The sequence below is a fragment of the Onychostruthus taczanowskii genome, unplaced genomic scaffold, assembly GCF_017590055.1.
Source record: "Onychostruthus taczanowskii isolate IOZ18803 unplaced genomic scaffold, ASM1759005v1 scaffold7, whole genome shotgun sequence".
NCBI classification, from domain to species: Eukaryota; Metazoa; Chordata; class Aves; order Passeriformes; family Passeridae; genus Onychostruthus; species Onychostruthus taczanowskii.
Window position 1 is genome coordinate 10666783 of NW_024504786.1, and position 12497 is coordinate 10679279.

The 12497-nt window shown below is 36.8% G+C and overlaps 1 protein-coding gene across 9 annotated transcripts in view; it reads right to left on the reverse strand.

Moving 5' to 3' along the window:
• FUBP1 (far upstream element binding protein 1) overlaps positions 1-12497 on the reverse strand; it is a 45867-nt gene that overhangs the window by 26229 nt on the left and 7141 nt on the right. For 7 of the 9 annotated variants that reach the window (XR_005953911.1, XR_005953910.1, XR_005953912.1 and 4 more), the window contains exons 13-19: positions 12036-12177; positions 11155-11315; positions 10240-10394; positions 10078-10157; positions 7153-7281; positions 6455-6529; positions 1574-1719 (exon numbers count right to left, since the gene is read on the reverse strand). Coding sequence is in view for 6 of the 9 variants with exons in the window: in XM_041421404.1 (XP_041277338.1) it covers positions 1574-1719; positions 6455-6529; positions 7153-7281; positions 10078-10157; positions 10240-10394; positions 11155-11315; positions 12036-12177 (888 nt within the window). In the remaining 3 variants the exon portion in view is untranslated. Of the gene's footprint in view, positions 1-850; positions 1200-1573; positions 1720-6454; positions 6530-7152; positions 7282-10077; positions 10158-10239; positions 10395-11154; positions 11316-12035; positions 12178-12497 lie in introns of those variants that run through there. The other 2 variants (XM_041421408.1, XM_041421407.1) reach the window with 1 other exon arrangement.

Genomic DNA, 12497 nt, shown 5'->3' on the forward strand with positions numbered 1-12497 from the left:
TAGTTCTATACTGGCTGGATCAAACCTGCACTTCAACAGACAATGGCAAGACAGACTGTAGTGCATGTAGTCTAACATATGCAAAGAGCCAATAAATATGCAAAGAGCAAACACAGGATTTCAAGAGAATCAGCTTTTTTAGTATGAGCATTAGAGCAATAAGAAGTTTCAAGTATATATAAAAAAATAATCAGTTGATTCAAATACTTGAATATTTACAAAACGAGAAGTTATCTGCTCTGCAGGAAGTTCTCAGTCACTCCCATCACTCAAACAAAACAGCGTTTTAAGGACAGACGCAATCTTTGTAGCTACTATGCATTACCACATTGACTTTTCTACACTGAATTTTGAAGTGGACTACTTCAAACTGAAGGCTTAAGCACATTACACTTAAAGTAAGTTTTATAACTAGTCTGAAAAAATCCGTATAATAGTTATGCAGGAACAGTTTTGAAGTATTCAATTAAAACAAAAGTTATATGTTATAGCAGCTGCACAGGTCTGAAACAGTGGTCATGTATAAAAGGAAATTTCACTGTTAATGCAATGGAAGTATGCCAAAAGATCATCTTCTTAAACACATGCAGTTTTAATCAAGTAGAAAAAAAATTAAGGTATCAAGATTACTGGTGCTAGGCAGCAAAATACAATGAATGAAAGAGATCCTCCATCTACAGCTATTCTGCAAGAGGGGAAAAACATGCTAATGACAAGTTTTTAAACTCAACAAGGTTTATGGGGGGGGAAAAAAACCCAACTCATTTGTGTAGCGGTACCTTGATTCAGCGTTGCAAATCAATCCTATAATTAATACTGCATATACCCACATATCCAACTTACCGACACAGGAGGTTTCATATTATTTATTGTAAAGCACAAAACAGGCATTTTAAAAGTGATAAAGTATACATTGAAAAAGTACATTTATATCACAAAGCATTGACCACATAATTGCAAATACATTTGCTGGAATGTGTACATCTACACTAATACTAAAAACAAACCATTTTTTCATTTCTACACAGAAATATTACCTCCTATCAGTAGTGATAGATATTTTGTACATTTTCAAAAACACTATTTTTTTAACCAAATTTAAGATCTTCATCAAGGCGTCTGCATCCATACATTTAACAAAGGTTTTTTCCCCCACACAATGAAGCAAATACTGTATTGTCCACTTCTTATTATTGGCCCTGTGCAGAAGAGATACATAAGAGATACACAAAAAGTTAAAGAAAATCCTTTAAATCGAGCTAACTCAGGAGTGAAGCCTTTAAGAAAGAAAAATTGGTTAATGTAAATGGTGGTGGCTTCTTGCATGGTTTTCAAAACCCTGGGAGGAGAAAGTTTTTCTTCTTTTTTTTAATTAAAAAAACAATCACCAAACATATGGATAGATACAGAACTCAAGTTTATCAGGTAAACAAAGTCATCTCCTCATTATTCTGATAGCTATTTTGCTAGAAAAAAAGATGCATACCCCAAAGGAACAAAGCAGGAGACATGCAAAAAAATATCTACAACCACTGAGACAGAAGCCAGCCAAAAATCCACTTTAGGACTGTACCTGTGGTGCTGGAGGATGCTGTGGCATTCCCTGTGGACTTGTCTGAGCGTAGTACGCTGCCTGCTGCCTGTAGTACTCGGCCCACGCTGCGCTGTAATCTGGCTGCCCGCCCGGAGGAGCCCCAGCAGGGGCAGGAACTGCTTGACCTGCAAGTAATTGGAATTACACAGCTCTGTTGTTGCAACAGAAATGAGAAAATTTCAACATCTCAGCACCTAGCAAACATCACCTAGCAATATTCTTCCATGGCTTTGAATAAACTTGTGGCTGCTTTTTTCGGCCTGAACACTCATTCTATTACTTTAATGTAATGATTCTCATGTAAATCAAAATTAAGGAACTGTAAAGACAGTTTTTTCAGCCTCTTGATTCATAATCATGAATCATGTTTAAAGCCTACTGACCTAAACAACAGCAGCATTTAAATACACACCAAGAGGCAAAACTTTTTGTAATCCACCTAGACTAATTTTACATTATTTTACAGACTGCATTCATTAGCTCAGCAGATGCCAATTCATACACTTCCCCAATTCTGGCATCCTTCATTCAATTACAAAGTTACTGCAGGCTGCATTTTTCAGAAAGTGCAATAATTTTTGTAAACATTTACTCCACTACAGAACAGTCCTGAAACTTGCTTCCACGCTCTGTGCAAGTTCCAGTTCTCTAGAAACAAGAGCATGTACAAATACACTCTCAGAGACAGTTAAGAATTACTTCTCCTTCCAAGAGAATCAACTGACATACTGATACACAGGGACTCTTCAGCAAAACAATAAAAGAAAATTACAGCCAACCTTTCAGTTGTGCTGTTCTTAACCAGGAGATTTGTCACAGACATCTTTACTTTCTTTTTCCTCCAACTTCAGGAACACCAAATACACCCCCCTTAGTACCACTACTCTTTGCAATTTCTGAGAAGTGTTTTTGCAGTTACCACTACAAGATGTATGAGACTCCAAGCAAAGCAACACTCTCTATGCTATAAACATGTCCACACACACTTGCAGGCTCTCAGACAGAAGGGTTGTGTATGTAGTGCTTCATTTCAAGTTTCCTGAACTTCCAAACCAGAACTTTTATTACTGTCCTATGATGCTTTTGATTTGCACTCTTAACGGGTTATTTTTCAAATCAAAAGTTCTAGTCAGAACTGGGATACTACCAAAAAAAAACAATACCTCTGCAAGTTTTTTCTAAGATACTACAAAAAAAAAAAATCCCAAATCACCCCACAGGAAATAAACCCAAGCAAAATGCAAGCCTGCACCCTGTACAATTCCATGTGCACCCAGCTGTCTATTCTGTTATGAACAGAAAGAGGTAGCTTCCACATGAAAAAGGCTGCAAGTTTTCTGTCCTAACTTAAACCACTTTTATTTGAATACAAGGCTACTGAACAACTTTCTGAGGAACACTGAGTATCAGAAATTCTCTGTTTGGTTGTTTTTCTTTTAATACTTAAACAAAGAAAATTCACATGAAGAATCCTAGTTATTCACACTACTCCTACACGCGTGTAGTCTTCTAATGCTCTCAAAAACATCAGGTGTGAGCACAGAATGAGATTACTGGGCAAAGCATGATCCTGAAAACCATCAAAATACAACCTTCCATTTTCCAACTCTACTTTTAACTTAAGTTTTTTCCACTTACACTGTAGGTAAGCTCTGAAAGTCTATCCATCTTTTATTTTGGTTTATATAGTAATGGAATTTCTAAAAACAAAAAGTATATTTCTTCAAATCTTTACAGCTGTTATCATATTTTACAACTGTTAATGTACCACAACTTCAAATTTACACTTCTGATCAATTATTTTAACAAAATCTACCTTTAATACAGTTACAAATTATCCCAGGATACACTGTTTCCAATTTCACCATTACTCTGAGATAACATAAATACTTACAAATCACTGTCAGCACAATTGATTGTCAAAGATAAGGGATTTTTTGTGCATTATGATCCAAGAATCTTGGGACATTCAGCCAACTTTGTCAAGGCAGCACTGAAGTTCAAATAACAAATCAAAGAAATTTAACATCTACTCAAAGATGTCAAACTGGACTTCTGTCCTGATGAGTATTTCAGGTGCACAATTTCCTACTAAGTACTGCAAGTAGTTCTGAACCTACTCATGGAATTCAGCAGTTTAGTCCAAGCTTCCTTCAGCACAGAAGCTGCACCAAGCAGCACCTGCTCATTAATATCCAAACTGAACCGTAACACTTATGGGTAATCCTGATCAACTCCACACAAAGGAAACATGAGAAACACAGAACACCTCCCCTTTAAGCAGGGCTGAGAAAGGAAACACCAGCAAATTTTACAGTTCAACATTATCAAGAGTGATTCTAGTAAAAGTGAACTGTTTTGTTGCTTCTTTCCACTACAGTGCTGAGGAATCTTTTAAAAACACCCCTATTTTATTATTGAATCCTTCAAATATATGTCAAGCCTGCAATATATAGGAATGACTTTAAATGAGAAAATTAAAAATTCTGGTAGTGACATATAGATCATTCACTAGTGATCATGACTTCATGTTATCAATGAGACTTTTTGGAGTATTTGCGCTACTCAAAGCAGTAGCCCCTGAAACAAGGGTCTGAAAATGGAGGTGGACTTTGCCACTGTATTTCTGACTCAGAAAACAGGTTAATATTCAAGTCAGTGCTCAGTGAAAAATACAATGAAGTGTTCTCTATGATTAGCAGAGTCATATCACACCAGTAGGAAGCCACTTTGAAAACACTATTATTGTTTGGATGGGCATATTCTGGAGTGTTTTAGCATTTTCAAATCACTCATACTTAACTAAGTATGAGAAAATCCAAAACACCAACTGCAATATCACTGGCACCTTGTTCAGCTTCCCACAAGAACTATCAAAATAGTTTTTTTCAGCAGCAAAAATAGAACTGATTGGGCTCAGCAAATCTGAATTTCAGTCCAGCTCTCCCTAACAATGTTTGGTGAAATCATCTGTGTTGTGAAAAACCTGAGTTGTCAAAGAACAAGCCACTTGTAATTCCCATCCTTTAGCACAAGTTAATGGGGACAGAAGATAACAGCACTACAGGAACAACAAATGTTACTGGAAAGCCTGAAGACCACAAGAACTTGCTGTTGGACAGCCTTCCTGTCCATCACATCTTCTACTGACCTTCTACAGTTAATGAGGTAGGGAAAACCAGCACCATTTAGCATTATGTCAACTCTGCTGAATTCCTCTTTTTTTAAGAGGCTTTAAAAATAAATGGTATCTACCACACCAAGATTCTGCAGCAAAAAGCTTTCATGATTTACAGGTAAGTTATGTAGGTCCAGCCATCAAGAGCTCTCTATCAGGCAAAGAACTCAATCTGAACCAGAAAAATGAATTAAGATGAGAACTGCCTGTGTGCTTTTCCTCTTATTTGACTGTCTTGGCATATTTTACATTTTAAGAGCAACTATTTTTTATCTCCCAGTGTGTTTTTTGGCTCACACTCCTCTTTGGAACTGCTCCCATAAACTCTATCCCAACACCTTATAACTTGCCATTATTTTATCTGTGCAAGTGCAAGACTAGTGCAACCCAGACTATGCTTTCCAAGACAGCAAATCAAAAAGATGGCAGAGTGCCTACCAACAAACTACATTATTTTAAAGAAAGTGAAAGCCACCCACAAGTTTGCCTTTCAGAGTATGAGCCAAACTAACAGAGACAGTAAATTGAAAAGAAATAGCTGAATGAATCAGAAGGAAGAAAAATGGGAAGGCCTATCATCTTAGAAATCACATGTTTGGGAGTTGTAATTTTCTTAGTCTGATACACAGTTGTTGAACTAAATACTCATTCTATATTTTCTGTAGAATTCATCACTTATACTGTGCCAAAACAAAAAATAAAGGTAGTTATGTCTTGGCAAATAATCATCAATACAGCGGAGGGCTGGTAAGAGGAATTATGCATGTTATTGATCTTAAATCTGAATACTTTTAATATTCCATGAGAAAATTGAGGGCAGTTAGAAGATGGCAGAACAGCCACCAAACCCTGCCCTGCAAACAAAGATGCATCCCAAAGCAGATGCTGCTGTATGTCTAGTCAGAAATACCTGGGAAAGCACTGCAATTCCTAAGGCCACTGGTGCTCAGTATCCAGCCCTTCGTCTACAGTATCCACGGCAGGACACCACAGGCAGAACACGACCATGATTTCAAAGGTAATGACACCTTCTGCCAGTGCATAAAAACCACATACTCTTTTCTTACACACAAAACAATGAAATCAGCAAGCAATCCAGCACATTCATTTCATTTTTATAAAGAAAGCTACCAACAACATATAATCTGCAGTTTAAACACAGCTCTAGAGTGTTGCAAAGCAAAATTTAAAAAAGGGCACAGTATAAATGAAAGCTAATTGCAATACTTTAGTATAGTAGCTGAAACACAGAAAGCAAAGCACAAGAAAAAAAAAAATTGTAAGTAATCTGAAGAGAATTGGGAAAGAACTATCAAACAAGAAAAATAACAGCTTCATAAAACAGATCAAAGTGAGCTTCAAAACTTAGGAAATGTACTTTAAAACACCCAGATTGAAACATTTAAAAGATGTTGTTTCCCAACAATCAAAGACATCTCATTAATTCTGAAATATTTTTATAAAGCTGATTACTAGCCTGAGCACCCTGAAATGCCTAAAAACAACACAAAATTTAAAGTCTGCTTCTCAGCAGTATTTGGTTCAGAAGACACATGACTGTGCATTTCAAATTTTTGGGGGTAAAAGCCCCCATCTCATCCAGCAAAAGACAAAAGTCTCCTACAACATTCCACTGTGAATGTGGAACAGAAAAAACAACAGAAAAACCCCTGCACACTTACCCATTTTTTTGTAGTACTCCTCCCAGGCCTTGGTATAATCAACCTGCCCTGCTGGTGCTGGATTTGGCTGATCTCCTGAATTACATTAAAAATAGTTAAACTAAAATTACTGGGATTTGTTTCACACGTAATTCAAATAATCAACTGAAATTTTCAGTAACAGTCCCGCATGATGTGATTCAAATCTTACACTATAAACATTTGTGGTACAAGCTACTACAATTAGGAACTACTAGTAAACAAGACATGTTTTCAAGATTAAGGCAGGGCATACCACTAGCAATACAAAATACCAAAAATTCAAGTGGTAAGCCTCAGCCAGGCACAAAAATTAAAATAACACAACTAAATACCACAAATGTAATTGTCCTAAACCTACTGGAAGTGATGCAACCATTTAAGCAAATGACAATCAACAGTTTAGCTCATTACATTGTTATTTATGACTGCTCTATGCAGTCATTAAGTCAGCCCACATTGCAGCAAAACTCTTTGGAAAAGTGTATTCCAAGATAAATATATTACCCTTGTTACTGCTGAAATTAAGAAAAGCAATATTGAAGGCTGTAAGCAATAGTTTTCCAAGAAAACCAGCTACTTAAAATAAATTTACCTGACATAGCAGGACAACAATAAAAAATAATGGGGTATTTACATGTCCAGCAATGAGAAATGCGTCCATTTCACTCAATATCTACCTTGTCCATTGGTTTGGGTTGTAGCTGGTCCACCAGGAGGGGCTGCAGGTGGTGGCTGTGCTTGCTGCTGATAATAGTGAGCATAATAAGCTGCCCACGCTGCTGAATTGGGATCTGTTCCTGGCTTACCTATGAAAACAGAACACAAGCATTTATAATAGCACTACTATGAACAGAATGCTGTCCTCAATCAATCCTGTTCTAGGCATTCTTATTATCCTCCAAGGAAAAATCCATCTAAACAAAATATCCATGTACATCCTTAAAGTATTTTTTCTTTCTAGCATAAACTTTTGATCAGTTTTAGACCAACGAACTATACAAAGTGTAATTTCATAGAGCTGGTGAGATAAAATAATTTTAGAATCTTTACTACTACAATGCCACTTATTAATCTTACATGTGGTAAACAGAAACAGATTTTAAGTTTATTTAAACAGTCATGTCAATAAATGGCAGCAGCAATGAATCATTCTAGCACCAAACGATTTCAGTGGTTTTACTTTTGTTAGAACCTCACGCTAATGACACTGGCACCGGTGGAGGAGGCATGCCAAATACATATTTCTGAAACAGAAGAATACAAGACTTACTAGGTATTTGCAATGCTTGTCAGTTAAACTTTAAGGTAACAGTAAAATAGAAAAACACACAGCATTTTAAGAACCTGAATCCACATACATGGCTACTAAGCATCACTGTTTACCTACAGCTTTTTAGTATTAAAAAAAATTAGAAACAGTTCCGTCTTCTGCATCTATCTCCATGATTCTTTATTCTTATCTACATCTAGGTAGGCCAATGATGCTGCTTCCTAGGATTTTATTGCTCTGTTTCTCACTTTTAGCTTTAGGAATGGCTTATTCCTGCTGAATCACAAATAGATTACATTACAAGATTGGCAATCAACAATACCTGAAAATCTACTATTAGAGAACATAATATGTTTTATACAACCAGCATATATTTGCAAACAGTATTTGCAGTCTTAAAGAATAAAAGCATCTGCAAAGAAACTCAGCCAAGTGAGGAGAGAATTTCACAGAAGGACAGGGACACAACTGATACTTTAGAGTAACTACACATGGGAATGGAAATACAATCCTCCCTAAACATGAAACAGGTAAGGCAGTGAGTAATGGAAGATGAAGAATCCCCCTGAAAAAGGCATTCAAGAATAAACCCAAAAAACAAATTAATGCTAAATGAAATCCTGTAACAAGTCAGATGTAACCACTTCAAATGCACACAGAAAAAAATCTTAACACACTACTTTGTTTAAATTGCACTGCATCCATCAACAATAGTGGATTTAAATTAACAGTTCCTATATTCTAAGTTTACCTGCAAATATCAAATAAGCCATTGCTCAATTCCTCCCCCTCCTTCTTAGCTATTTCTCTAGAGTAGAACACAGAGCTGGATTCATTAAACTTCCAAAGAAATCTGACTGTAGTAACCAGCTCCTCTTTCACATGACAAGGGCAAGCACAGTTCTGGAGAGAGCACCTCTGAAAAAAGTACTAAAATAACCCAATTGTTGCACCGGAATGAGTAACTAAGTGAAAACTGCAGAAAAATCATTCAAAGAAATGCTTGTCAAAAGAAACACCAAGTTCAACTGCACATATGAGAACTTCAGTAGATTTTTAAGAGAAGTATTTATCAAAAAACGAGTTACAGAAGCATCAAGATGACATCAAGGGAACATTTACCAGTTTTTGTTACACAGCCTTTATGTAGACAAGTAACTTGAGAACAACAAGAAACGGTGGTGTGAAACAGGCTGTAACTTTTTAGCAGTGGTTTTGCATTAAATACTTTAGCTGTGCTGAGACTAAGTCACTTTGAGCCGTTCTACTTCTAAATGAAGTCAGCAGGTATTTCAAATACTGAACTGAGTACATGCAGAGCTACCTTGTGCAGAAGTTTGGGAACTAAAACCAGCAATGGCTCTTTGCAAAGACATAACGTGATACATACGTGGAGTCCCCTTCTCCACTAATGGAACCTATTTCATGAACAGTGGCTATCATAAAATATCTGTCATTGATAACAAAAATATAATTGAGATCTATTGGCTCAAATTGTGAGGAAACTCCACCTCAAACAAATGAGGTACAACAAACTCAAGCATCTAGCCTTACCATTCTGTGGCTGATGTTCCATTTCCCCATATCCTCTAGTCCAACCAAAGGATGTAAACTTAAAGAAAAGCAGGATACTACAACTTTGGAAGTTGTAATTAAGTAAGAACTCCCAGTCTCGACAAAGATAAACAGAAATAGAAGAAGCAAATTCTACAAAGATAGGTTTCAGAAGAAAATACAAAACTATTATATAAGCAAAAGCTCAAAATGCAGAACCCTAGCTAGTTTTACTGCATTAACAGCAATTCACCAAGGTTTCAGCCCTCAAAACAGACTCAACAAAATACATCGGAGCATCAGACTCTTAAAAGTAATTGTAATAGAACAAAACCTAGAAATACCATAGGATTAACTGCAAAAAGACAAATCAGTAAAGATTGTTTAAAATAAAATACAAGTAATTTACTATTAGAGAAAGCAAAGACATCCTTATTACAGAACTTTATGGAAAAACATTGATTTCAAGAAAACTGGATTGCACAAAATCAGTGAACCAAGACTTGCAAAAAGTATCATAAATAGTGATGCAGTATCAATAAACGTTTGTAAAAAAACATACTCCAACTGTAACAATTAAATTTCAACATTTCACAAGCCACATATGGAAAGTGCAAAACATAAGTCAACTGACAATCAGTGAAAAAAAGCCAGAAAAACAGGAACTTGTCAGCTTCAGGAGTGTAACACAAGTAATTGTACAATGCATATACTTGTAAGGACAGAATGGATGTACTTGAAATATTCCAACACTACAGTACAGGTGTGCATTTCTTACCTGGGTCTGGTGGGTTTGGTGGCTGCCAGTGTGGATAAGCATTTCCCCATCCCTGTGGAGCATATGGAGCTGGAGGACCACTATAAAAGATCATACACACACAGTGAAAGGCAGCCCCAGGGTGACCCCACACAGAAGGAAGTCAGCTGAAGCAGTACTTACTGAGGTGCAGGACCAGGAGGGCCTGGGTTATAAGGAGCTGGATTATATGGTCCCATGGGAGCACCAGGACCTGGTGGCCCAGGAGGTCCATGCGGGCCAGGAACAACACCATGGGGACCATGGGGAACAGGTGGACCCAATGGATTCACTGGACCCTGCAACAAGGGTGGGACAGAGATGAAAATACTCCTTGAGGTTCTCCCTTTCTCAGCATTTTAAAAGCATTTATCTGAACACTAAGAATGCATAAAAGGCTTGACTGGTTTTAAGGACAGTTTCCTGCAGAAAACAGGCTATTTAAAGTTTGATTAGGCTTAGAGGTAGTTAAAAGCAGCTGTGGCAGTAATAGCAACTAAAGACCTGCATTTATTTCAGTTCCTTCTTCAGGAAATGAAGGATTTTACAAAAATCCACAGTTTTTTCCACAAGTTGCACTAAACTCCCCACTATCTAACAAGACTATCAGTTCTAAAATCAATACATCTAAAACTGACTAACTAAACCTGCTTGTAAGATCAGGCACAAAAAGCCTCTAGTAAATTTGATGACATGCACACACACGCAAACAAAACCACTGTTAAACTGAAGATGTAACTTCGATTAGAACTTTACCCAAACATATTGGGACTGAAAAACTAAACACAATTTAGTATCACTGACCTCTTTGAACTTAACAATTTTTTCATATACACAAAATTGGCATTTTCAAGAGCACACCATAAGATATTGATGAGATGAACTGTTTCCATTTCAAGATTTTGTTATATTACTTTAAATCCAGATGGCCATTATTATCAATTTATTATCTGATTAATCTGGGAAGTGAAAGGAAAGAGAAATCTCCACAAAGGAGACTTGCTTTCAGCTCTGTTTAGCTCCAACAGTAGACAAAAAAGCCATTAGTTTTCCACTCACTCCAATCTTTTCTTCTATAAGCTGTCGTGCATAATCTATTTGCTGGGGTGTTCCACGGATAGTAAACATCTTCATGTTTGGATCTGCATTAGGTGGAGGATTTCTCTGAAGTTCTATTCTAGCACCAGACTGCTGGCTTATACTTTTAATAGTTTCACCACCTACAATGCAATACAGAGTTTTTATAATGTGCATCAAAGCAAAAAATACTGAGTCATATCAGAGAGAAAGTCAACTGCATGGAAGCCAAAAACACATGAAAAGGCACCTATTCTCATGAGCTGTTCAAGAGCATTCCAACAATTCAAATAAAATCTCTTCAGCGTAGCATAGAGCTTTAATGGCAAGAAACATGTAAAATACTTTTTAAGAGATTATAAAAATGTTACTCAGAAACAGCAGCAAGAATTCCTACAATCTTATATTTCTTATTTATGTAAACATCTAATATTAGACATTCATAACAACTGACACACATGCTTATCAGTAAATGTAATCCAACCCCTCTATAAAAGGGTCAAGGAAGCCCAAAAAACCAAAAAAGCCCCACAGAGACTGACAAGGTAAGTGACTCCTTCCCTTACAGGATCCAGAGAAGTTGTGTACCATTAGTATATACAAAGTCCTCAAAACAGGAGAAATTGGGCAATTAAAAATTTTTAAAAAATCATAGAATCACAAAATATTCTGAGTTGGAAGGGACCCACAAGGATCACGGAGTCCAACTCTAAAGAGAAAGGCCCATACAGGGATTCAACATCCAATCTCAGCACCATTAGCATCATACTTATCACGCATCTCTGTAGCATGGCATTTGGCCAAACAGAGAAGCTGAGTGGTTTTAAAAGTAACATACAATGTACATATATAAGATATATTGCCTTTTCCAATGATTAATCCAGTTTTGCCAGTAGGGACAATAAAATTGAACTCCTGTAATCCACCAGGAGGCCCCATGTTCCAGTTGCCTTGGCCTCTACCCCTTCCTCGACCACCAGGTCCTGGTCCACCAGGGTTACCAGCCTAAAAAGAAGCAGCAACAAATGAGCATGTTCTATAAAATTACCACAAACAAATAATGCAAACAAGCTACATGACATCATTGTTAAGATAAAACTGATTCACTACTCAGACAATTTTGGCAGTTAAAGCAGTACCTTTTGTAGAGGCCCTAAATTAAATCCTAAAAAATGTTCTGTACATTCTGCATGTGAAAGATGAAGGAGGAAAGGACAGAGAAGCAAGCAGAAATTTCACACGTACAAAGACGCAATTTTTATCTGCCTTCTGTAAATGCAGCAGTGGGGCTCATCTAACAATAAGCTTTTAAAAACTGATTACAA